We start from the raw sequence: 24698 nt of genomic DNA, 5'->3' as shown, positions 1-24698 counted from the left end.
TGTTAATTTGTTTTCCCCTGTAGCAAAGATGGATTCGACACCGCCTGGACGTGTGCCAAGGATGAAGGAATCAAGAGCGATATCCTAGGGACAGGAGGATTCCCCTGGCTGGAGGATGGAGGGATGAAAGAAAACTGTAAAGGGCTTTGGGGTACTATCATGAATCCTGGCTGGTCCCCTCCCCAGTCCCTTGTGTCCAATTCCCCAGCTTCCCTCTCGGACGCCCTTATTCTTGAGGCATACCTACTTTCCCTCCTTCCTGCCCTCTGCTCCTATCTGGGGGATTTGTTTGGGTGAAGACATGGTGTTGGCAGTGTCTGAGCCAGGGATGGAAAGCTGACCCCTTTAGTCTCAAGAGCCTGGCTGGAAGGTCTGAGCTAAGCATCCACTAATTTGAGGCCCTTTAAGGAAGACCACCACTTAAGTATCAACAAAGGATCCTTTATTGACCAGAGCAGGACCGTGGCATTTATATATATATATATATATATATATATAAAAAAGTTTGAAGATCTGGCAGGCAGTGATGCTATTGCCCACCCACCACCCCCAGCACTGATTTCCTGCTCCCTGCACGGGGAAAGGGGAGGATGACTGCTCCACCCAGGCCACAGGGCCACACTCCCCTGCAAACAGAGGAAGAAAGGGGCTTTTCTGTAGCCACCCCCTGCCCATCAAAAATCAACCAGTATTCTCTCAAAGAAAAAAAAAAATACAGAAATCGAAACATTTAAATATGAAAAACCAAAGGGAACTGAGTGGGAAGAGGCGAGAGGGGAAAGGGACTGGAGTTTCCTGGGAAGGGACTCCTATGTCCCCCTTCCCATTAATGGGCTTGGGGTCTGGGGTACGAGGCTCACACAGTGAGTTTGCAGTGACACAGCTCCTTGTAGATCTGCCGACGAAGTTTGGGCATGTCCTGCTGGGTGAAGCTGAATGGCTGAGACAGGGCCAGATGCTTGCAATACTGGGTGTTAACAAAGCAGGCCATGAGAAACCCCCTGTGTCAGGACCTGTGCTACACATTTCATGTTAGATGTGTCTCCATCTTTCAGAGAACATGCCCACTTCACATACAAAGGGAGTCAGGGTCCCATAGCCTGGGGTTCAAAAACAGCCTGACTCTAAAGCTAATGTTCCTACTTGGTACACGATAGAATGTTTTAGATGGAGAAAATACACTGAGTTGGAGGTTAGCAGGGAGCTCTATCAAGGCCAGAGGCCCAAGACCAGACACCCAGTCCCAATGTGGGATGAAGAAGCCCAGAAGAGGCCCAGTGAAGCCAGGGTCTTGGTGTTCTAAAACAGATTACTTCCTGCTCCACAACTGACTATGAGCCAAATGAGGGGATACAGAACAGCCTCCCAACCCTTTAACCCAACTGACTTCAGAGCTAGAGGAGGTGGCCCCATCATCTGCTTACCTGCAACACAAAAGCACCACAGTCACTGTCATTATTCTGCCTGGCCACATTCTAGAGAAGAGAAAAAAAGCAGGCCCTTCACATGGAGACTCCCAGGGGTAGGGCTTCAATTTCTGCCTTCTACCACTATCCCCACCAACACCCTATACCCCTTCCTCAGGAAACTCACCATTTTGAAGTAACCTTTCCAGCCCTGGTGGAAATCCAGTCGGTCTTTCTTTACCGCCTCTGCCTGCAGATACTTGGCAATATGCTACGTGGGTGGGGAAAGAGAGAAAGTGATGCCCTGAATCTCCCAAATGAACACAGTATGGTGGGTAGTGGTGGCAGACATCATGCCCAGGTCGCCCCTCAAAGGCCCAAAGCCCACCCTTGCCTTGCCACTGCACCTCCCCACGTTTTGCCCATCTCTCTCCTACCCCCTCAAACCTTAGGGCAGCGGCGGTTTAGGGTACGCTGCGAGTCAAAATAGGTGATGGTGCGTCGCCTCACATCGACAGAGATGAGGGACCAATGCACCTCCAGGTGGATGGGGATTAGCAGTAGCTCCTTATTGAAGATGTCCACCTAAAGAGACAGTGCCACAGGTCAGGTACAACACACATAAGTCTTGCCTTTTGCCATGAAGGTTCTAGAGAGGAACAGAGACACAGGCAAGGGAGCCAAGCGAAAGAACAGAAGACCCAGGCCCTAGAGATCGTGGGCAAGCTCAGGATCTGCATGTTTCGGCTCTTCGGGGTAAGGGAGGAAGGTCGGACAATGGAGGTGACAGCAGAACGAACACTTGAGAATCCATAATGGGCAGGGACTTTTCACACTTTAAAGGGAGAAGTACTTAGCAGCTAAGAACCCAGGCCCAGGATTCTGCAGCTTGCCAGAATTCAAATCCAGCTCCTCCATTTACTGGCTTATGACTGGGCAACCTACTTAATAACCTTCTATACCTCAGTTTCCTTATCTGCCAGAGAGTGAAAATAGTAGTACCTCCACCTCATCCATTTGTTATGAGGATTAAACTAGTGAATATCCATTATACACTTAGAACAACATACAGCACAAAGTAAACACTCAGTTAATGCTCATAACAATCCTACCAGGAAGTTCTCACATTCAACCTAAGAGATGAGGAAATTGCAGCTTGGAAAGTAGTGACTTGCACAAGGTCATAAAAGAAAGAAATGACAGAAGTGGGACTCAAACTCAGTATGAAGAAGGCCAACACGTTTTGCACTGTGTGTCACCACCCTTCCCTCTACTGGGAGAAGTGGAAGAAGATCCCTGAGGGTGTAAGCTCTTGAATTTGAGGACTGAAATTAAGGAATGCTAGAGCCAATCATCCTGCCTAGCTGTAGAAATTTCCTGGCCTTTGAATGGGAGGGCAGGGAAACCACAGAACTCTTGACTTTCCTCCCGCAACCTGTTCCTCTTCCACTTTTCCCGTTACATAGGCCAAAAACCTAGGCATCATCCTCCACTTCTATCTTTTTCTTCGTTTCCCACATCCAACCTGTGGAGGAAAAACCAAATCTTTCCTACTATACTCTCACAACACAAAATACTTCTGTAACCTGTGGTCACCAAGAAGTGTGTGGCGCTTTCTCTCCACCAATGACCAAGCAAGCAATTTTGCAGTGGACACAGCTGGGTATCCCCCAATTCAATTCCAACGCTATCTACCTGGAGATAATGTGTCACAGGTTTAGGGCTCAGTCTCACAAGGCTGCCCCCAATTCTGATGTCAGTCCTAAGCCCCAGGTTTTTTTTATCTGTGCTTCTCACCAACTGGTTAGATCAGCGTTCCCATGACCCCCTCCCTGAATTTGATTAATTTGCTAGAGCAGCTGACAGAACTCATGGAAACACATTTACCAGTTTATTACAAAGGGTAGTACAGAGTACAGATGAAAAGATGCACAGGGCAAGGTACTGGGAAGAGGCCTGGAGGCCATCCTGCGGGAACCTCCATGCCTTCAGTTATCTAGAATGTCTCCAAACTCCTCCTCTCGGGTTTTTTTTTTTTCGTTCTTTTTTGAGAAAGTCTCACTCTGTCACCCAGGCTGGAGTGCAGCAGCACTATCTCCGCTCACTGCAACCTCTGCCTCGGGGGTTCAAGCGATTCTCCTGCCTCAGCCTCCTGGGGACTACAGGCACCCACCACCACGCCCAGCTAATTTTCATATTTTTAGTAGAGTCAGGGTTTCACCATGTTGGCCAGGCTGGTCTCAATATCTTGACCTTGCAATCTGCCCGCGTCGGCCTCCCAAAGTGCTGGGATTACAGGCCTGAGCCACCGCGCCCGGCCGCTTTCAGGTTTTTAGAGGCTTCACTACTAGGCATGACTGATTAAATCACTGATCCTCAGTGACTGCTTTAACCTTCGGCCCCTTTCCCCTCCCTGGAAGCTGGTGGGGGTGAGGCTGAAAGTTCCAACCCTCTAATCATGAAGCCACCTAGAGGGGCTAGCCATGAATCAACTCATCAGCATACAAAACACACATCACTGGAGATTCCAAGGATTTTACAAGTGGAATGCCAGGAGCCTGGTCAGGAGACCAAATATGTATCTCTCAGTATCACAGAGCCTGTCAGTCCTACTGGTTTTACTTGTAAAATGTATCCTACGTAAAACTACTCTCTCTCTCTTCCTTTAGCACTCCAGTTCAAGTTTCTCACCTGGACTACTGTGCTCTGTTCCTGCTTCCGTTCTTGCCCCCCTTTCAATCTATCATTGAAACAGGAGTTTAGAACAGAAAACTCAATGGCTTCTCAGTATGCGCACAATACAATCCCCTCCTCAGCCTACCGTATATGTCGTATGTCCTACATGATCTACTCTCTGACCGAATTTTGTATCGGTCTCCCTTTGCTCACTCTGTGCCAACTACACAGGTCACCCCCACAAGCCCTCTGTTCTTTTCACTATGGGTCTTGTGTACTTGCTGGTCCCTTTGCCTAAACACTCCTCTCCCAGATTTGAAAATGGCTGGCTGCTCATCATTCAAGTCTCAGCTATGAGAGGCCTTCCTAGACCACCCAATCTAAAGTACCCACTTTCCACACTATCCCAGTACTCTGGGTTTTTGTTTTTGTTTTTTTTTTTTTGAGACAGTTTTGCTCTTGTTGCCCCAGGCTGGAGTGCAATGGTGGGGGGTCTCGGCTCACTGCAACCTCTGCCTCCCAGGTTCATGCAATTCTCCTGCCTCAGCCTCCCGGAATAGCTGGGCTTATTAACAGGCCATCTGCCACCACACAGGGCTAATTTTTGTATTTTTAATAGAGACAGGGTTTCTCAATGTCGGCCAGACTAGTCTCGAACTCCTGACCTCAGATGATCCACCCAAGTTGGCCTTCCAAAGTGCCGGGATTACAGGCGTGAGCCACTGCACCCGGCCTCACATTATTCTGTTTTGATCTGCCCACAGCACTTATCGCTAGCTGCAATTTAACTGTATTCTCACTCCACAAGGGCAAGTTTTCCTTATTTAATACTGTATCTTTAGTGCCTACACACGCAGGAGACGTTTAATCTTTGACAGACTGAATGAACACAGTCAGGGAAAGGGCTCATAGAAAACAAGACTCTCATTCTTTAGAGGCAAAGGCATTACACAAGTAGATGTCAATTCAAAACTCACGTTTTTGGTCCACCTTTTCACCCCATCATAACCCTTGGTACGGAGTTTATCATAGAAGAAACTATTGAAGAAATGCACCTGTGCCAATGACACAAAAAAGCTCAATGGAATTAAAAGACTTCAGACTCTCCCACTAAGTCTCCCCTCCTCAGTCCACTGACAGTAAAAACAAATTCTGGGTTTTTGGGTTTTTTTTCTTTTTTTTGGTAGAGACAGGGTCTCACTGTGTTGCCCAGGTTGGTCTCAAACTCCTGGCCTCAAGCAATCTGTCTGCCTGCCTGCATCGGCCTCCCAGAGCATTGAGATTATAGGCATGAGTCAACAAACCAGGCCTTTTTTTTTTTTTTTTTTTTTTTGAGGCAGGGCCTTGCTCTGTCGCCCAGGCTGGAGTGCAGTGGCATGATTTCGACTCACTGCAACCTCCGCCTCCCGGGTTCAAGCCATTCTCCCGCCTCACCCTCCCGAGTAGCTGGGACTACAGGCACCCACCACTACACCCAGCTAACTTTTTCGTATTTTTAGTAGAGACAAGGTTTCACCATGTTGGCCAGGCTGGTCTCGAACTCCTGACCTCAGGTGATCCCTCTGCCTTGGCCTCCCAAAGTGCTGGGATTACGGGGATGAGTCACCACACCCAAACTTGTTTTGTTTTTTTTGTTTTTTGTTTTTTTTTTGAGACAGAATTCTGCTCTTGTTGCCCAGGCAGGAGTGCAATGGCGTGAGCTCGATTCACCACAACCTCCGCCTCCCAGGTTCAAGCAATTCTCCTCCCTCAGCCTCCTGAGTAACTGGGATTACAGGCATGCGCCACCATGCCCAGCTACAGGCTTTCTCCATGTTGGTCAGTCTGGTCTTGAACTCCCAACCTCAGGTGATCTGCCCGCCTTAGCCTCCGAAAGTGCTGGGATTACAGGCACGAGCCACCATGCCTGGCAGCCTTTTTTGTTTTTTTAACCTTGTTTTACAATAGGATCCCATCCCGATTCTTGGGGCTGGCCATAGGGAAAAACACTAAATACCGGCAGAAAAGAAAACAACTGATACATCCAGGGCCAAGATTACAGATTTGAAATTAATACACTACCACTACCACCTCTCTCCCTGAAACAGAGACCCTCTCTATGTAAAATGAAAAGGATGAAAGGAGCTTAAAAAGCTGCTTAAAACTGCAGAAGTTCTTCTGGGTACTGACCTATCTGGTTGGGCCTACCTTTTCAGGGACTGTGTCCATGACCAGGTCTCCATACATGTTCATCACCTGGGGAGAAGATGGGAGGCAGCTTGCCATGGAGGGTGCGGCATGGGTACAGGGCTCCCCCATGCAGAGGGCCCCAGACACCCTGCTCCCTGAATCCCCTCTCAGGCCTGTTTCTCTACCCTTTCTCACCTGGTCATTGAGCCAGTTCTGTCCATACAAGGTCCCCAAGTCATCCATGGTCAGCACATGCCGCTTATAGGCCACACGGAAGCCCCTCACCATGGCATTGCCTGGCATCCGCTGGTATGACTGGATCAGCTGCAACACCAGGCCCTTCCTGAGTAGGTCAAGGGTGGAGTCACACAAAAGTTGATGCAGCTGGGGCACACAGAAATACCTACTACTCCCTAGAATACAAATTCTAACTGACCCCCTTTTATTCGGCTCATGATGGGTCCTTCCGAGGACCCGCGAAAGGCCCACTCCCCAGAAAGAAGAACATGACTACTGAAGTAGAACATGTCAGGGTCCCAGGTAAAGACTCTCCCATCAGCTTCCAAGGACTCGGCACCTTGCCTGCAGAGTCCTCCCCTTCAGCTCTAGCTTCCTCCTCCCCCAAGTACAGCCCTATGGGAGAAAAGGCAGCAGTATTCTCTCTACGTCCCTACGTCCCTGAGGCCCCAGCCCTCCTTTGAAGGAGGGCTTTCAAGCCTCACCTGGAAGGTGTGGAAAACTCCTGCTGGAAAATGTCCTCCAATTTCTCCACTACCTCATCAGTGCTGAGGGGTATGAGGCTGCCATATGTTTGAAGGAATTCGTCCAAGATGCCTGGTGGAAAGGGAGAGAGGAGGGGTAAGGCCTCCAGACTTTACTTTAGGAGTGGGTGGAGGCAGAGGCTAGTTGCTCAAGGGCTCCTTACTCTGTACGCAGGTCACATGCTCCTCTCGCAGGGGGCTGTGCTGGCCGGCTTTCTCCCCAGGCCTCTCTGCCTCTTCTGCCATGCCCAAATCTGAGCCCTGAAAAAGCTCCTGGGCCACATGGTCCCCGATGCTGCACACATTGCTGATGAGGATGCTGGCATCAGGGGGTGCCAAGTTGCGCTCCCCTTCTGGCCCAGATGGTCCCCCAAAACCGTTGGGCAGAGTACACGAAAGGAGGCCTATAAGGCAGGGGAAATGGAATGGGCATGAGAGATTGGCCTAGGGGAAAGGACAATGGGATGCACACGGTTAACTCATGCACGCAAAGAAGACCGCGAGGATACACTGAAGCAGAATCCATCAATGTCAATCCCACTCCAAGAAACGGGGACCCCATAAGCATGAGATAAACATGTCCAAGAGATTCTACAGGGACGGAGAGAGTTCCTACTCATAGACAGAAGAAAAAAAAGGATTAGCAATTAGACATGAAAACTTCAGGGATATTTGTCACCACTATATGCCAAACACCTAGCACAGTACCCAGCATATTGTAATGGCTCAATGAATAGTTGAATATGTAATAAAGACGTAGAGAGCCTGAAATTGTTTGGCTGGAGTTCTCCGAAAGGGAAATATTATTTCACAACTGTAAGATGATGTACTCCACTACCGGGAGAGAGCCCATCCCAGCACTGTGGGAGTGGTACTCTCTGGAGATGTACACACAGGGGTTCTTATACTGAGAGGCCGACGAGGGATTTCCCGTGGACAGGATTTTTCTAAACCACAGCTCCCCTTTCGCATCTGCGCTCAAGACCACAGGATACCTACTTAGGGAATCTGTTTCCTAGTTCTGACTGGGAAACAGCCAGGCTCACTCCCAAGCTTACTTTCTGCTCAAAGTGGGGCTTAATGGAGATATTCTGCAGCTCTTGTGGAGCTGTCACTCTGCCATCCTACTTTCCCTAAACCCAACTCTCACCATGGCAACAGGCTCCTGGTGCTCCAGGCTCTTATCCCTTCCTAACCCCTTTCCCCCCATCCCCACCCCACACCCCTTTCCCACCTTACCCGAGTCAGGGTCCAGAGGAGACTTTGGAGTCCACCTGAGTCCATCTTCCTCCATAGGGGGCCCAGAGGGCACTGGTGGAGACCCTCTCACCCCATCCTCAGCCATGAGAGCACCTAGCAGACCCAGCCGGGGTGGAGGTGGCCCCCGGGGAGAGTCAAAACGACAACAGGGGGATGGCACCTGTGGCGTCGCACCCCCTTCCTGGGGTGAAAGATGGTTCTTGGGGTGTGTGAGGCCCCGCCGCCGGCCCCGGTGGCGCCCCCAAAGCTTCCAGTGGAATGTCAGCGAGGTGCTTTTTGAGTAGAGCAGCATCCGGAAGGCTCTCATGGCTCGACGGCGGCGCTGTGAGCAGGTTTTTCGATGAGTGGGGCGGGAAGGGCGGGGCCGCTGGGAGGTTCCCAGCTGACTCCATCTGGGGGGCAGCCTCCAAGCTGCCACTTCCTCCTCTTCATCTTCATCCTCCTCCTCCTCCTCTTCCTCCTCCTCTTCACTTGCTGAGGCATCAAAAGAGGGTCGGGGGACAGGGAGGCGTCTGGCTGGCACTGTGGTCCCTGACCCAGGATCTGGCCCAAACCCTCCACCTGACTTGAGTCGGGGTTTGGGAGGTGGGGGCCAACGAAGACGCTCCCGCCTGGGACTTGAGTAAGCTGGGGGTATGCCGGGTCCAGGAGGCTCAGGCCCCCAGGACCGGGTCCCTTGTATAGTCTCTTTCATCTTCCAGTACCCTGAAAAACAAAGATCAAGAATATCAAAATCTAAGCATCACGCCAGCGCAGATCCTGCCTCTCTTCCTGGCCATGCCTCCTCTGGATTCAGATGCAAATAAAGAAAAGCAGAAAAACGCAAAACTCCAAACTTAAGATCTTCCCAGTTAACGCAATCAACAAGGGGCCCTTTAGGGTCTGTGCCATCATCTCTCCCCAGTTCAGAGACAAGGGAAAATGGCTAAGCACCAGGCCTCAGAAATCTTATTTCTAAGATCCCCAGGCCAAACCCAATAGCAATACCTGGTTCTACGTCTTTATTTTAATACCACCAGGGCTGTCCTTTGAGGGCCCAATAAGGGCAATTTCTTTCCTCAGGGACATGATAACCGTGGTACCTGAGGAGAATGCAACTTGCACGTGGAAACTGTGGGCTGGAGTGGGAGTTCTCTAACACCCTGGATGAACAGGGGGCGTGGGAAGGCTGCGGTCATCTCAGGTGCGGATGCCAAGGCTATGGTTCAGGGGCAGAGGCTGATGAACGGGGAAGCACTTTGAAGGAAACTTAAAGGGAACTGAATCAAGGCGCTGGGACAGAACGGAGCGCACGAGCCAGGCCGGGCCAGCCCCCTCCTACTTCATCCTCGGGGACCAGAATGCAACCCGGCACCAGTCCGGTGCCACGGGCTTGGATGGCTGGGCGCACACGGGCCTTAAGAAGCCCTTTTGCGGGCCTCTGGGCCCCGGTTGGGTGGAAGCGAGGCCCAGGAATGGGAGAGGCCAAGGCAGGGCTGGAGGGGGGGAGGGGAGGGGGCGTCCTCACCGCGAGCGGGGAAGCCGGGCAGACGGGCCCGAGGGCGGGCGTCTCCGGCCTCAAGCTTCCCGGCTCATCTCTCCGGCGACGGCGGCGGCCCCGCCACTCCTGCTGTCTTCAGGCGCAGCCGTCTCAATTCAGGATTCCAACGCTTCTGGGCCGCGTGCCGCGCCGCCGAACACCCCGCCGCGCCGCCTCTGGCTCTGCTTCAGCTTCAGCTTCGACCTCCACCTCCGCCACCGCCACCGCCACCACCAGCACCACCGCCACCACCAGCGCCACCGCCGCCGCCACTCCTCCCCCCCTCCTCCTCCTTCCCCTCCCGCGAGCCCCGGGCCCACCGGCAGTGGCGGCGCACGATTAGTACGTCACACCCGGCGAAGAGCGCCGGCGCGGCCACCAAGCGCCCAGTCCCGCCTACCCGAGGACGCCGGCGCCACGGGACCGGCCCGCCCACAGCGGTACACAGGACTGCGCCTGCGCACATCTGCCTCCCGGCCGCGCGTGGGGTCCCAGCCACTTTCCCTTTTGCGCCGCGCTCTGTCTTCTCCGCTCTCGCCGGCCTGACCCTAGCGGCGCCCCTAGTACCTTGGTCCGGCGCGGGGCGCGCCACAGGAGAGCCAGGAGGGCGGGAGATCCCCGTACGAGGACCGGGCTGAGGCGAGGCAGTGGGGGAAATGGAGCCGGGGTATCATTCATTCTCTTTTATTTAACTTTAAGCAGGGCTTGATCAGAAAGAAGAGCTCAGAGGAGTGAGGCAACACCAACACCAGGGCGTACGATACATCCGAGGCTCCCCCGACAGCACTTCCAGCCCGGAAGGGCTTGGAATGGCCTGCCACGCCGGGGCAATGGAGCGCATGAAAGCCAAACCTTGGGACCCGAAGAGTAATTTGACTGCGAAGGCACCGTCCTCGTCGGGCACCCCCTGTAGACGGGCGCATAATAGATACATCTTTGGAGATAGTGATGGAAACTGGGGTCCGATATTTGGAGAGAATGACGTAGGATAGGGCTTCTTGTGGGGGTGAAGAGGCAGAGGGCACCTGGAGAGAGGTGTGGCATGGAGAACCAGGGGTTTTCCCTAGCAGAGGGCGGCTTCGTGGACTTCGGCCAACCGGCAGGTGCTTCCCTCGAGCGGCCGCTAGATGGTGGTGCTGTTCCGGATGCTTCCAGTGGTCCCCGACCAGGTCTGGACAATGCCTGGCGCCCGTCCCCCGCCCCTCATCTACACACAGGCAAGAATTCGGAGCTCCATGGGGGACAGAAGCAAGATATCCGTAAAATCAAAGTCTAGGGGGTGGGAATGAAAAGGGAAAAGTGAGGAACCGGGAGCCAAACCCAGGAAGACGCCTCTGTTCCTGCACATTCCCTCTCCTTTCTATACTCAGCTCTTGGCTGTCTCCAGTATGTACCCACCCTGGTCTTCCAAGCTGGGAGCCACTTTTTATAACACAATCACAGTTTCACAAACCCCAGGAAGGTTCCATGTGGAGAGAGGTTAAGTTTCGCCCTTGCCCGGGGAATTATGACACTTAGAATATCCCCTTGGTGTAAATGGAAGACACCTGAGAAAAGAGAGAAGGTAGATTCGCAGTGAAGCACAGCCATCCAGATGCCCTGCTTCCCCCTGCCTTTCCAGCTCCACCGTTCCTCTACCTCCTGTAAGGACCCAGGCATTCTGCACTTCACTCCTCAGAATGAAGAGGCCCGCCTCTGTTTAGGTTTCCAGCCTCCCTCCAATTGGTAGCTCCCTGCACTGCACCCCCTGTCAGAGATGTCCTGCTTTCGGCTGCCCACACGGCTCTCACCTGCGCTATAGCAGCTGTTGTAGGCCCGGTCTGGGTGGGAGGGCATACTTCTTATACATCGAAATAGAGTCTCTTGCTTTCCTTGGCCTTCTCGAGACACCACCTGACCCATGGTGAAAGTCACGTCTTGAAACAGGACCTGGCAGGAAAGGGAGATGTTGAAGAAAACAGGGTGGCCTTGCTCAGTTCTGGGAGGCCTCAGGAGCGATAATGAGGGAAGAATGAAGGGTCTGCTAGGTTTGGTATGAATAGAGGGGTCAGGAACCCTCAGTATCGGGCCAAAGAGGCCCCTTGTGAAGCTCAGAGTGTGGCGGGGTTACCTGGCTATACAGCAGATAAACTCCAGCATCCCGGATTCGGACACCATATCCTTGGGCCTGTAGGCCTCTCCCACGCCGAAGAGCTGGTTGCCACATCACCTCGGTCACATCGGAGTCATCTGGAGGTGAGAAGTGTGTCGGTCAGGATTTCTTGGCACTCTCAGATCCTTTTTGGTTCTTCCCCTTTCACCTATAAGAACCCCTTGAGCCCAAGTGCCAGCCCGAGAGTTGCTGGTTATTGCCCCTCCCCAAAGCCATATTTAAAATAGTGCTAACCCTTGGAGGTGGCATTAATGGGAACCAGGTGCAGGACGGCGTGCTGCTCTGAGGAGAGAAGGAGGGAATCTCAGCCATGTCCACTTTTCCCCGTTGTGCTGTTGGCAGCCTCCACCCTCACCCTGACTCAGGCTTACAATCCCCATGCTGCTGCACACCTCCCACCCCTGCTGCACCCTGGAAGCCTCACTCTTCTGTTTTTGGGTGAGCACTGCTCTCCTTTTCCGGGATCTCTCCCCATTCTCCCAGGCTTCCGGGGCATCGGAGCTCTGCTCATGGAAAGAGGATCAGGGTTAGATTAAGATGCAAGAGTCCCAGCCAGCCTTCCTTCCCAGCCCTCCCCTGCCCCCGAAATGCCTCAAATCTCTCATGCACCTTTTCCCAGCAACCTGAGTGTTGGTGCTGGCTGCCCTCCAGGATTTGTTAGGTATGAGAAGCATTAACCTTTAACAGTTTCCTTTCCTGGAATGGCCGCGCCCCTGACTTCCAAACCGGAGACCCTCTCTTGCACCCCCTTGAAACTTTGCAGACCAGGAGGCCCAGAGACCCCCCCATGCTAACCATCCTTCTCTCGCAGACACCCTCCTCCCCTCACTCACCTGCTCCGGGAGACTCTGCCAGGGATACCCTTCTGCCTTCTGGGAGGGCCCTCCTGTCCTCTGCAGCCGGCTCACCTCTCTCCTGAGGCTCTGCAGCTCTGTCTGTTGGGTCAGCAGAGCCATGGCACAAGCCACAGCCCCCAGAGCTGCACCCCAACTCAACCAGAGGGCAACTGAGAGTGCCGGCTCTCTGACCGGAACCCCCATGTTGCCTGGAGGCCCTTTGGGGGCTAGCGAGAAAAGAGATGAGGCTGGCATGAGCTGGGGACCCTGCCAACAGCTGTGGCTTCAAGAGTGGGGTAGCAAGGAGGTGGCGGGGCGGGTAGGGGTACGGGCAGTGGTGCAGAAGGGAAGAAGGTTGTTACGCAAGGAGAAATAAAAAGGAACTTGAGAATAAAAAGGAGGGAGGAGGAAAGCAAGCTAAGGGTACTGTTAGTGCTCCTGGCACTCCGTCGTGGGGCCAGTGTTGCCTTGAGACCCTCCACCCTCCCTCAGCCTCAGGAGAATTAGGTTCCAGTCCCTCTAGGAAGGACGGGGCTGCCAGTGACACCCAGGAGGAACAGCCAGTGCGCAGGAACCCTAGGGCGGCCCCAGGGTTGGGGGAGGGAAGGTTGGCTGGCGAGAGGGCATGGTGCCAGGAGCAGGATGGGGGGCCAAGCTGGGCAGTGTCCAGGGTCAGGGCGAGGGTGAAAGACCCTCTGGCTCAGGCACAGCAGAGATCACTGGGGCAGTTTACTAGGGGTGACTGAAGGTGGAAAAGGAGGGGTGGGCTCGGTGGGGAGGAGAACCAGGGGCACGGAAGCAAGAAACTGGCTGAGTTCTGGGGTTAAGGCTGGGCCGGGTGTGTTGGAATAAGGCCTGCACTACTCCCTGTGCTGAACTTGGCAAGCAGGACTTCCTGTTTCCCGAGAAAAGCTCTTACATAAGGCTCTGGACGAAGAGACAAAGCAGCAGCCCCAAGCCCCCGGCCACTGCAGGATTCCTCCCCGGCACACAGGGTTCCGGGTTCCCGTGTGCTTGCTGACTCTGAGCCCCTCCTCCAGGCTGGCTCCTGCCCACCCCACCTCCCAGCAAGGGCCTATGCCAGCACCTGCTGAATGTCCCGAGGCCACCAAGAGGAAGGGCCCCTGCTCCTCCCAGCCAGGGAGGGATTCCCCCGGAGGAGGAAGTCCGCCTCCTAGGAGGCCGCTTCTGCTGTACCTTGGGCGGACGATTGATTTTTTCCTGGGCGGTGTGCCTTTCTGCCTCTGCTCCCACCCGGGGCTTGGAAGCATGGAGGTCCCCGCTCCCAAGCCTGAACATCATCCTGGAATTCCAGCTGTGCCGCTCCGTAACGCCCCATTTCCCACGGCCCCCATCTACCCTGGGAGTGTCCCCTGAGCCCCAATAAAGAGAGAGACTATGACTTATTCTATTTAATATCCATTTATCAACACTTTGTCACAATAATAATAAAAATAATATCTGTTTTAAAAATCCACAGGGAATTCTCAAGGGAGGAGCTTGTCTTGTTTCTCGCCCCTCACATTTGGGAACTCCTGGCCTAGGCCCAGTCTCTTTGGCTTCCTGCCGCCAGGTCCAGCCCCTCTTAGTGCCTGAAGTGGGGTCTTCTGGACCCATCCTTGCCCACAGAGTACAGTGAACACAATGCCCTGGGGGTCTGTGGCCAGGAGGAGTCGAGATCACTGGGGGCCTCAAAGGGTCAGGGATTGGGGAGCTAGTGAGGTGGAGAGTGGGCGGTGGGGGGCGTTGTAAGATAAGAGTGGGAATACTGTATTTATGTGGGATGGAAAACATGTGAACAGGCCCAGGCAGCCTCTAGAGGGAGGGGCAGGTCTGGAGCAAAGAGCAGCTGAGGGTGGGGCACAGGGGACTGGGGTGCCCAGATAGCTGCCAAGGGGAGCCGGCAGCCTGGGACGACTGTGGGGAGACCAGGGCCCCTCAGTGAACCTGGAAGAGTCCGAAGTAGGTGAGGAAGGGGGCAGCCTTGAGATGGGCCCAGGGGAGGGTGCGGATTCGCAGGGAGGACCCTGGCCGCAGAGCCAACAGCCCAGACACCTGGCAGAGGCGAAGCTGGGGCCCGAGGGAACTCGCTGCAGTGGCTGAGAATTCCTCCAGGCAGCGCAGGGCCAGCACGCCATCCACCAGCAAGTCCAGCTTCAGGTAGACAGCCTTCCCCTCGTCAAAGTGCACCTGGGGTGGGGACAATAGGCCAAGTCCAGGCCTCTGCCTGCCCTCGCCTCAATTTCCAATTTCCTCAGTGACGCAGGCATCCCATCCCACCCAAACCCCGACTCACCCTCCCGGCCTTGTAGCTGGTCCCCCACTCTCCTGGCAAACCCTTCGCCACTCCCTTACTGCGTTACCAATGCAGCAGCCAGGTGGGGCTTACCTGACAGTACAGGTAGTAGAGCCCAGCCCGGGTGACTATGAACTCCCCGATCTGGCGGTTGTAGCGCAGAGGGCTGGAGCTGTTGATTCTGGCTTCCTCCCAGCCACTCACTGTCCCGTCCACACCTGAACACAGATGCTCAGAGATAAGGAAATGTCTCTCTACAGGACTCCCCCACACTCCCCAGGGATCCACTGAGCATATGAACGTTCAGTGCCCACTTTACCCAGAAGACACATAGATCACCCCGGGCAAGGGAGAATCCATCCCCTATGGTGCCCACAGTTGACTAGGAAGTTATGTGAAAAAATCTAATGTATATGGCCAGAGACATTCGGGGCAGATTGTCACCTGCAGTCACTTCTGGGGAGAAGAATAGAACTGAAGGAGAAGTATGAGGGGATTTAAACGTTTGACTTCATGGATATCTATATTATTTGCTTCTTTTATGTTGAGGATGTAAACAAACATTATTTGAATTAGTACAACTAAAAATAATAAAATGACACCCAAATGTCCATCAACAAAATGTCTATCCATATAATGGAATATTATTTGGCCATAAAAAGAGTGAAGTACTGATACACGCTATGGCACAGATGCACCTTGAAAACATCATGCTCAGCCAGGCACAGTGGCTCACGCCTGTAATCCCAGCATTTTGAGAGGCCGAGGCAGGCGGATCACCGGAGGTCGGGAGTTTAAGACCAGCCTGGCCAACATGGTGAAACCCCGTCTCTACTAAAAATACAAAAACTAGCCAAGCATGGTGGCAGGCACCTGTAATCCTAGCTACTTGGGAGGCTGAGGCAGGAGAATTGCTTGAACCCAGGAGGGGGAAGTTGCAGTGAGCCAAGATCGCGCCACTGCACTCCAGCCTGGGCAACAGAGCTAGACTGTGTCTCCAAAAAAAAAAAAAGTGATGCTCACTGGGCATTTTTATTTCCACCAATGGGTTCCCACAGCCTGTGCTCTGCAGAGTCTCCAGCACTGAAGTTTCCTTCCCTTCCTTACCCTGCCAACTGCGCCATCTGAACAGCAACAGCCCCTCAAACTCATCTTGACCAACGCTGAGCTGACTCCCCTCATCCCACACTTGCTTTACTGTCTGTTTTCCACATTTGGTTCTGCCACCAGGGGGATACTCAAGCGGAGCTCCCTCTCCTTTACCCATATCATTCATCGATCAACAGTTCCTATCAATCCTGCCTCTTAAATAGCTCTCTCCCCTGTCTCCCCCATCTGGTGCCTCCGTCTGCTTTTCACAGCATTCCCTGTTTCCAGTCTGGCTTCCTCCAGTTTATTCCCTACACAAAGCCACAGAATGAGTCTCTAAGATGCAGATGTAAGCCCACCTCACCTTCCTCCTTCCGATGGCTCACCTCAGAATAGTTCCCACATGCCACCGTGTGGCCTGGCTTCTGTCTCCAGCCTTATCCCCATCTCGCTCCTCCAGCACTTTCTGCTTCTGCCATGCTGAACTTAAGAGTCCCCCAGCCTCATCATGCTCTGGTCAAACCCGGGGCTTTTGCTCCAGGGGCTGCTTCTGCTTCCACCAACCATCCTTGACCCCTTGCCTGTCTTGTCTTATGTTCCTGCTTCAAAGCCCAGTGGCACCTTGCAATGTAGGGAGGGAATCCCTGACTCCACAGCCGTGTCTGTCTTCCCATGTGTTGCCCAGTATCTTTGGCCACTTTCATTATTGTTTTTGTCACATTCCACTGTAATTTTTTTTTTTTTTTTTTTTTGAGATGGAGTCTCACTCTGTCGCCCAGGCTGGAGTGCAGTGGTGCAATCTCGGCTCACTGCAGCCTCCGCTTCCTGGGTTTAAGTGATTCTCATGCCTCAGCCTCCCAAGTAGCTGGGATTACAGGCACGTGCCACCAAACCTGGCTAATTTTTTTCTTTTTTGTATGTTTGTAGAGACATCATGTTGGCCAGGCTGGTCTCGAACTCCTGACCTCAAGTGATCCACCTGCCTCGGCATCCCAAAGTGCTGGGATTATAGGTGTGAGCCACTGCACCCAACCTGTAATTACAAATTTATATGCTTGTTTCCTCTCCTAGACAGTGACTCCTTAAAAATTGGTCTGAGGCCAGGTGCAGTGGCTCACACCTGTAATCCTAGCACTTTGGGAGGCTGAGGCGAGTGGATCACGAGGTCAGGAGATTGAGACCATCCTGGCTAACATGGTGAAACCCCATCTCTCCTAAAACATAAAAAAAAATTAGTCAGGTGTGGTGGCAGGTGCCTGTAGTCCCAGCTACTCGGGAGGCTAAGGCAGGAGAATGGCGTGAACCCAGGAGGCAGAGCTTGCAGTAAGCCAAGATTGCGCCACTGCAATCTAGCCTGGGCGACAGAGCGAGACTCTGTCTCAAAAAAAAAAAAAAAGTGCGGGGGGTCTGGGTATTAGTTGCTGTGGGCACCTAGCCTGGCCCCTAGCAAACAGTAGGTCTTCAATGCATGTTGAGTCAATGAATGAATGAATGTCTGGATAACTGCCAAAATAAGTGGTCTATACAGAGGGGAGGAAGGCTGACCTGGGCATGAAGAGTAGGGAGGGCAGAGAAGAGAGGACATTCCTAGCTATGGAGCCAGCCTGAGCAAAGGCTGCTTGTAGCCAAAGGGCATGGTGTGCCAGAACCACGGAGGGCTTGCCTGGTATCATTTGTCTCCAGCCACAGACCTCACCTGGACATTCTGTCCTGCCTGGCAATCTTACATTCCCCCACGAAGCTTGCTTTCATAATCAGCAAGATGAGATTTTGTACCATTTCTCCTCAAATCTCCTGTCTCCGTCTCCCTAGTTGTCCAGAGAACCTAGAAGTCATCGAGCAAAGGCTCCCTCATCTCCCCCCAGCAAATCTACAAACCCACCTGTTCTCTTGTGCTCCTTTGACCCTCTGGTAATGGTGGGAGATGTGTCCTCTCTTCTTTCTGGAAACTTCCCTCTCCCCTTTTTGGATGTGGCCCCTGCATGGACCCCTCACCCCTGCACCAGCCACCTCGCCTTTCATGCAGACCATGTCCAGTACACAGGCACATTCTAGCTGGGTTCAAATCTTGGCTCCACCACTTAGTATCTCATGGCCTCAGACAAGTTGTGTAACCTCCATCTGTAAAATGGAGGTAATTAGAGTATCTTCCTTTTAGGGTTGTTGTGAGGATTAGATAAGACCAAACACAAGTGCCAGACACAGTGCCTATCTCAAGAAAGCCCTCAGTATGTGTTAGTTCAGATAAAAATAGTATTATTCACAGAACTAAACTTTTCCTTGATCCACACAACCCTCCACCTGCTGGCCTATTTCTCTGCTCCTTGTTACAGAGAAACATCTAAAAAGGCTTGTCCTAGGCCAGGTGCAGTGGCTCATGCTTGTAATCCCAGCACTTTGGGAGGCCGAGGAGGGCGAATCACCGGAGGTCAGGAGTTCGAGACCAGCCTGACCAACATGGAGAAACCCTATCTCGACTAAAAATACAAAATTAGCCAGGTGTGGTGGCGCATGCCTGTAATCTCAGCTACTCAGGAGGCTAAGGCAGGAGAATTGCTTGAACCCGGGAGGCGGAGGCTGTGGTGAGCCGAGATTGCGCCATTGCACTCCAGCCTGGGCAACAAGAGTGAAACTCCGACTCAAAAAAAAAAAAAAGGTTGTCCCAGCCTCCAGTTCCTTATTTCTCATTTTCTTCTCAACCCAATGCACACTGCCTTCCTGTTCTAACTATGCCACTGAAACCACCCTCCTTAAGGTCAGCAGGACTTTCACATTACCAAACCCAGCCATCATTTCTCTGTTTTCATCTCATGTGATCTCAGCTGCATTCAACACAGACAGCCACATCCTCCTTGAAACAGTGGTTTCTCTCAATCCAGGATGCCACCCTGCCTGGGTTTCTTCCTCTCTGTCCGGCTTCTTCTCAGTCTCTCTGGTTTTCCCCTTAGCTCCACTTTGAGATGCCCAAGAGCCTCAGGGCTTCATTCGTGGGGCCCTTCCTTCTCCTGGCGTCTCATCCAATCCTGTGGCTTTAAATGCCATCGATAGGCTGGGCACAGGGGCTCACGCCTGTAATCCCAGCACTTTGGGAGGCTGAAGCTGGCAGATCACCTGAGATCAGGAGTTCAAGACCAGCCTAGCCAACATGGTGAAACTCTGTCTCTACTAAAAAATACAAAAATGAGCTGGGTGTGGTGGCGCCTGCCTATAATCTCAGCTACTTGGGAGGCTGAGACAGGAGAATCACTTGGACCCAGGAGGCAGAGGTTGCAGTGAGCCAAGATTGCACCACTACACTCTAGCCTGGGTGACAGAGCGAGACTCTGTCTCAAAAAAAAAAAAAAAAGCCACACATATGGCCACGACTCCTGGCTTTATCCGTCCTGACTTAGCCTGAGCTAGTCGACAATGTCCAGTCATCCATTTGTGGAATTTACTTTATTGTCATTTATCCACTTGTTTATTTTAGACATCCCAACATTAATAATTATCTTACATACTTCCCACCTATTTCTTCCTTGGTCAACCCCTTTTAGGAAATGGCATCATTCTTCCCAGAGATACCCAAGTTAAACATCTAGAAGCTGGCTGGGTGCGGTGGCTCACGCCTGTAATCCCGGCACTTTGGGAGGCTGAGGTGGGCAGATCACTGGAGGTCAAGAGTTTGAGACCAGCCTGGAAAACATGGCGAAACCCTGTCTCTACTAAAAATATAAAAATTAGCTGGGTGTGGTGGCACACGCCTGTAATCCCAGCTACTTGGGAGGCTGAGGCAGGAGAATCTCTTGAACCTGGGAGGTGGAGGTTGCAGTGAGCTGAGATCGCACCACTGCACTCCAGCCTGGGTGACAGAGTGAGACTCTATCTTAAAAAAAATTAAAAATCTAGACGTCATCTGTGATTCCTCCCTTTCTTTCATTCTTCATCTCCAACCCGTAAGTCAGTAATATCTTCAGGTCACAGGCTGAACCCATCCACTTCTCACCATCTCTGCTGTGAACCCCTCGGCTGAGCACCCCTCATGCCTCCCTGCCTCTCACAGTGGAAGGGCATTCTGGGTGAGGGGATGGTATGTGCAAAGTCCAGAAGAGGCACACCGGGGGCAGGGGTGTCAGCCCAGCAAGCATGAGGACAGCGTAAGAGTGCAGGGAAATTAGGTTGAGACCAGACCACGAAGAGACCGGAAGCCATGTAGAGAGCCAATACCATAACAAAAGTGAAGTTTAGGGGCTCAGCATGGCAGCACAGGTCGGATGGAGTGGAGGGGTGCAGAGGGTGTGGAGTGGGGAAGGAGCAAGAGGCTGCGTTTGAGGTTCTGAGGTCATGGTGCTGAAGTACAGGGTGGGGTAGAAATGGAAAAGATGAGCAGACACTAGCAGCATTTTGAGAAAAAGATCATCAGGACATGGAATATGGAGGAGAAAAAAAAAAGAATGAAAAGTGCTTCTTGGAGAAGAATGAGGGCTGAAGGAGAGAGCAGGGGCAGTGATTTGCTGGGGGAGCTGGGCAGAGTTCTGGGGAAAGGCAGGGGTCGTTCGTGGGGTCGCATGCCTGGGTCACAGAGAGAACCAAGACCTTCATGAACTGGCTTCTGTGGTTCTGAGACTGATAGCAGGGAAAGGAGTTGGAGGTCAAAGGTTTTGAGGGGCCCTTTTCCCAGGAGGCCAGTGCTGTGGGGGGGATGGGGTCTCACCCGCCTGCGCTCCATCCTGTCCAGGTCGTGGATGAACTGTAAAGCACAGGAAAGGGTTGATGAGACCTGCCCTGCCCCTCTGCCACCTGCTCCTCTTCTCCCGGGTATGGTTCACCCATCACCCACCTTCATAATGGGCTGCGATCGCTCTTCGAGCCCGTGTTTTCCGGCCTTTAGGTGCTGAGGATCAAGGAAAGACAGATGAACAAAGCGGGCCCTACTGGGGGTCCCAGAGCCACTCTCCCAGCCCCGTTCCCCTCTCAGGGAGCCTGGCATCCTTATTCTTGTCCAGACTCCTGGCCTTAGAATCTCAGGCCTCATCTTCCTCGGCAAATAGAGTAACTGTAATTTGTCACCCACACTGGGATACTTCTGAGAGCGAAACGGGAAGCTGCTACTAATCACACTGAGATAACAGGTGGGTGTCAGGACAGTTGCATGCCGACTTGGACACGTGGTCATTCGGCCACCCCATCATCCCATTCCTAAGTCTCTTTGCCTACTGGGGTCCAGGCCTCCGACTCCCCAGCCTAGTCTCCATCAGGATCCCAGTAGTTCTTCTAACTCATGGCCACCCCGCCTTCCTGTTTGGGGTAGGGTCTGAAGGAGTACATCCATGTGACAGAAGAAGCTTCACAGGAGGGCGAGAATCCCTAGGTTTGAGTCTTGGCTGCTTAGCTGCATGACTCTGAGCCTCCTTTCACCCTCCGTGCCTCAGTTTCTCCCTGTGGATAATGGCTTTTGCTCTGCCAGCTTCCTGAGGTTGGGATAGAGGGATACTCACCACTTCTGCGAGGCCGAACTAGTCGGTTCAGGAAAGGCACAGGATCCCGACTTTCTTCTGCCTGGGGATTCAGTTCCTAGGGGAATCAGGGCAGGGTTCAACCAGGGACTCCCAGAGATATAAAGTGAGACAGACGGGGCCTGTCAGGAGAGCCACCAGCCAGCAATAGGCACAGAAGACTAGGGACAGATTAAGCCCCTCAGCCAGCTACAGCTGGGGCCCTGGGCAAAGGTGAGGCTGGGAGTCAGGCCCCAGGTCTCACCCTTTCCTCTAGACCAGCTATACTTTCCCACCCACACACAACCAATGCAGACCCTGCACTCAACTGACACATTGCACACACGCCCACACCCAGTCACCAAGCATAGAGGACACGCACCCTGTACACAACCACACCCCTCTTCCACGCAGACTCACGTATCTCATACATCCAGGTCACCCCCAGCCAATAAACACCTCAGACTCAGGTGGCACAACCCCAGCACAAACCCCTCACACAGAGTTGTCACCACGCACACACACCCCTACAGACACACACCCTGCACACACCTCGTGTGCGGCTGGCACAGTTGCACACACCTGCAGCCTCAGCTGTGCACACTTCCCGTGGCCCAGCAGCCTGCAGACCGCGCCCACGCCCACTCACCGATGGGTCCTGGTCTTCCTCTGCCACCAGTTCCTCCTGGGCAGGCTCCTGCTGGGAAGGAGGCAGCGTCACCCTGTGCCTCTCCACCTGACATCTCGCCCTCCACCCATCCTCCCTTCCCCTTGCCTTCAGTCCACCCGGCCCCCAGCGGCCCCTCTGCAGTCTCAGCTCCTGATGTGCCCAAGAAGGGGTGCGCAGCGGGGCCTCACCTGGGCGGACAGCGATGCCCGGCTCCCCAGGCTGACCACGGCCAGCAGGAGGCCGAGGCAGGCCAGCGCCAGGCCCAGGCCCAGCGCGAGCGGGACCAGCAGGGCGGTGCCCGGCTCCCCCCGGCGCCCCCTCCGCCTCTGGCTCCGACGGGCGGCCATGGGGGCGGGGGGCTGTGCCTGCCTCACCGCCCCCCCATCCCGGGACCCGAGGGATCGGGGGAGGGGGAGCCGGCGGGCGGATCGGGCTGGGGAGAGGGAGGGGCAAGGGAAACGGGGCGGGAGGGGGCGCTGGGGACAGGAAGCCGGACGCTGTGTGTGATTAAACTCCGAGCCTCTGGCTGGGCGCTGTGCGTGCAGCGGACGGAATGGGCGCCCACCCGACCTCCGAGCGCCCAGCCCGGGCGTGCACCACCAGGGCGAGGTCCGTTGTGTGCGGCCGTGGCAGCGACGGGGCTGTGCGTGTGCGGGCACCTCCTGCGGGGAGGTGGGGAACTCAGGAAGGCCTGTTGGTTCAGATTCTTCTGTGTCCCTGTGTCTTCAGCGATAAGGACGCTCCTTTCCTCCAGGTGCAGGGAGGGCGCCTCTGACAGGAGGCTATTATTTGCTGCTTCAGGAAAAGGACAGGGAGTTCCAGGTTGTACGACCTGGTTCAGGGAAGAAGGGCAGGAGACGGTAAGAAAGACCCTTCGGCTTCTGCGGTTTTCTCAAATTCCTTCAGCTGAAAACACTCACTATGACGAGGTGCATCGTTTGGGGTTGCACGTTCTGAAGCCCATCATTACCAGTGATTGCCAAGCATCTGAGGAGACCCAGCAGCATGCAAAAGACAGACCAAAATTGGTCCGGCACGGTGGCTCACCCCTGTAATCCCAGAAGGCCAAGGCTGGGGGCCAGGAGTTCAAGATCAGTCTGGGCAACAGCAAGACCCCATCTCTACAGAAAAGTTTAAAAAATTTAGCCCACACCTGTAGTCCCAGCTACTCAGGAGGCCGAGGTAGGAGGATTGTTTGAGCCCAGGAGTTTGAGGCTGCAGTGAGCTGTGATTGCAACACTACACTCCAGCCTGGGCAACAGAGCCTTGCTCAAAAAAGAAAAAGACCAAAATTGGCCTGGTGAGGTGGTTCGCACCTGTAATCCCAGCACTTTGGGAGGCCAAGGCGGGTGGATCACGAGGTCAGGAGTTCAAGACCTTCCTGGCCAAGATGGTGAAACCCCGTCTCTACTAAAAATACAAAAAAAAAAAATTAGCCGGGCATGATGGCAGGCGCCTGTAATCCCAGCTACTCAGGAAGCTGAGGCAGAGAATTGCTTGAACCCAGGAGACAGAGGTTGCAGCGAGCCGAGATCACATCACTGCGCTCCAGCCTGGGCGACATCTCAAAAAAGAAAGACCAAAATTAACAAACAATTTGACATTGGAGGAAACAGATAATTCAGGAAACAGAGTACTACCTAATATACTTAAAGAGAGCTGGGCATGGTGGTGCATGCCTGTATTCCCAGCTACTCAGGAGGTTGAGATGGGAGGATCACCTGAGCCTGGGAGGTCGAGGCTGCAGTGAGCTGTGATCACACCACTGTATTCCAGCACGAGCAACAGAGTAAGACCCTGTTAAAAAAAAAAAAAAAAAAAAAAAGAGTATGCAAAGAAAGAAAAGCAGTTAGAATCTCCAGAAAATTTTCAAAACTGAAATCACGATGTAAATAAAACACAGCCGGGACCAGTTGCGGTGGCTCACACCTGTAATCCCAGCACTTTGGGAGGCCAAGGTGGGGTTTAGTAGAAACCCCATCTCTACTGAAAAACACAAAAATGAGGCCAGGTGCAGTGGCTCACGCCTGTAATCCCAGCACTTTGGGAGGCCGAGGTGGGTGGATCGTGAGGAGAGAAGATCGAGACCATCCTGGCTAACACAGTGAAACCCTGTCTCTACTAAAAATACAAAAAAATTAGCCAGGTGTGGTGGTGTACACCGTTGTCCCAGCTACTCGGGAGGCTGAGGCAGAAGAATGGCATGAACCCAAGAGGCGGAGCTTGCAGTGAGCCGAGATCGCGCCACTGCACTCCAGCCTGGGTGATACAGCGAGACTCCGTCTCAAAAAAAAAAAAAATTAGCCGGTCATGGTGGTGGGCACCTGTAATCTCAGCTACTCGGGAGGCTGAGGCAGAGAATTGCTTGAACCCGGGAGGCGGAGGTTGCA

General features: G+C 53.4%; 3 protein-coding genes across 8 annotated transcripts; all 3 read right to left on the bottom strand.

The window, feature by feature from the left end:
• Positions 1 to 424: 424 nt before the first annotated feature.
• Positions 425 to 10186, bottom strand: SENP3 (SUMO specific peptidase 3). Its single transcript, XM_025362965.1, has 11 exons — positions 9780 to 10186; positions 8252 to 8977; positions 7177 to 7416; positions 6974 to 7085; positions 6447 to 6594; positions 6270 to 6317; positions 5060 to 5137; positions 1854 to 1991; positions 1594 to 1677; positions 1425 to 1475; positions 425 to 967 (listed from the first exon to the last, which is right to left on the bottom strand). The coding sequence occupies exons 2-11, from the start codon at positions 8964 to 8966 to the stop codon at positions 857 to 859; spliced, it is 1725 nt and encodes a 574-aa protein (XP_025218750.1). The 5' UTR covers positions 8967 to 8977; positions 9780 to 10186; the 3' UTR covers positions 425 to 856.
• Positions 10187 to 10459: 273 nt separating this feature from the next.
• On the bottom strand, positions 10460 to 13781 carry TNFSF13 (TNF superfamily member 13). Of its 6 annotated transcripts, XM_025362455.1 has the most exons (7): positions 12777 to 13781; positions 12368 to 12446; positions 12178 to 12225; positions 11902 to 12020; positions 11582 to 11720; positions 11245 to 11338; positions 10460 to 11063 (listed from the first exon to the last, which is right to left on the bottom strand). In XM_025362455.1, exons 1-7 carry the CDS (start codon positions 13032 to 13034, stop codon positions 11057 to 11059), a joined length of 744 nt encoding a protein of 247 aa, XP_025218240.1. In that variant the 5' UTR covers positions 13035 to 13781; the 3' UTR covers positions 10460 to 11056. The 6 variants fall into 6 exon arrangements, with proteins under 6 accessions (XP_025218240.1, XP_025218239.1, XP_025218244.1 ...); XM_025362454.1 differs by having other exon boundaries at positions 10460 to 11338; XM_025362459.1 differs by lacking the exon at positions 12368 to 12446 and having other exon boundaries at positions 10460 to 11338; positions 12178 to 12220; positions 12777 to 13006; positions 13699 to 13775.
• On the bottom strand, positions 10460 to 23185 carry LOC112609558 (tumor necrosis factor ligand superfamily member 12). Its single transcript, XM_025362460.1, has 10 exons — positions 22497 to 23185; positions 22288 to 22335; positions 21642 to 21717; positions 20984 to 21037; positions 20858 to 20893; positions 15169 to 15293; positions 12777 to 14969; positions 11902 to 12020; positions 11582 to 11720; positions 10460 to 11338 (listed from the first exon to the last, which is right to left on the bottom strand). Exons 1-7 carry the CDS (start codon positions 22653 to 22655, stop codon positions 14718 to 14720), a joined length of 750 nt encoding a protein of 249 aa, XP_025218245.1. The 5' UTR covers positions 22656 to 23185; the 3' UTR covers positions 10460 to 11338; positions 11582 to 11720; positions 11902 to 12020; positions 12777 to 14717.
• Between the last annotated feature and the right edge of the window lie 1513 nt (positions 23186 to 24698).

This window comes from Theropithecus gelada, chromosome 16, assembly GCF_003255815.1.
Source record: "Theropithecus gelada isolate Dixy chromosome 16, Tgel_1.0, whole genome shotgun sequence".
In the NCBI taxonomy this organism is placed as follows: Eukaryota; Metazoa; Chordata; class Mammalia; order Primates; family Cercopithecidae; genus Theropithecus; species Theropithecus gelada.
The sequence above is the reverse complement of the archived record's forward strand: the minus strand, read 5'-3'. Positions and strand labels throughout refer to the sequence as shown.

What these genes read in the sequence shown, in the direction of transcription:
- TNFSF13 (XM_025362454.1), bottom strand. Translation starts at nt 13,034, where the DNA reads ATGCCAGCCTCATCTCTTTTCTCGCTAGCCCCCAAAGGGCCTCCAGGC. An exon ending in GGCAGAGTCTCCCGGAGCAG is followed by an intron (nt 12,447 to 12,776) that starts GTGAGTGAGGGG and finishes TTCCATGAGCAG; the next exon opens with AGCTCCGATGCCCCGGAAGC. An exon ending in CAACAGCTGCTATAGCGCAG is followed by an intron (nt 11,339 to 11,581) that starts GTGAGAGCCGTG and finishes CTCTTTTCTCAG; the next exon opens with GTGTCTTCCATTTACACCAA.
- LOC112609558 (XM_025362460.1), bottom strand. Translation starts at nt 22,655, where the DNA reads ATGGCCGCCCGTCGGAGCCAGAGGCGGAGGGGGCGCCGGGGGGAGCCG. An exon ending in AGTTCGGCCTCGCAGAAGTG is followed by an intron (nt 21,038 to 21,641) that starts GTGAGTATCCCT and finishes CTTGATCCTCAG; the next exon opens with CACCTAAAGGCCGGAAAACA. An exon ending in GATCGCAGCCCATTATGAAG is followed by an intron (nt 20,894 to 20,983) that starts GTGGGTGATGGG and finishes TGTGCTTTACAG; the next exon opens with TTCATCCACGACCTGGACAG.
- SENP3 (XM_025362965.1), bottom strand. Translation starts at nt 8,966, where the DNA reads ATGAAAGAGACTATACAAGGGACCCGGTCCTGGGGGCCTGAGCCTCCT. An exon ending in TCCTCTGGACCCTGACTCGG is followed by an intron (nt 7,417 to 8,251) that starts GTAAGGTGGGAA and finishes CCTGCCTTATAG; the next exon opens with GCCTCCTTTCGTGTACTCTG. An exon ending in GTGGTGCTTTTGTGTTGCAG is followed by an intron (nt 968 to 1,424) that starts GTAAGCAGATGA and finishes GTTAACACCCAG; the next exon opens with TATTGCAAGCATCTGGCCCT.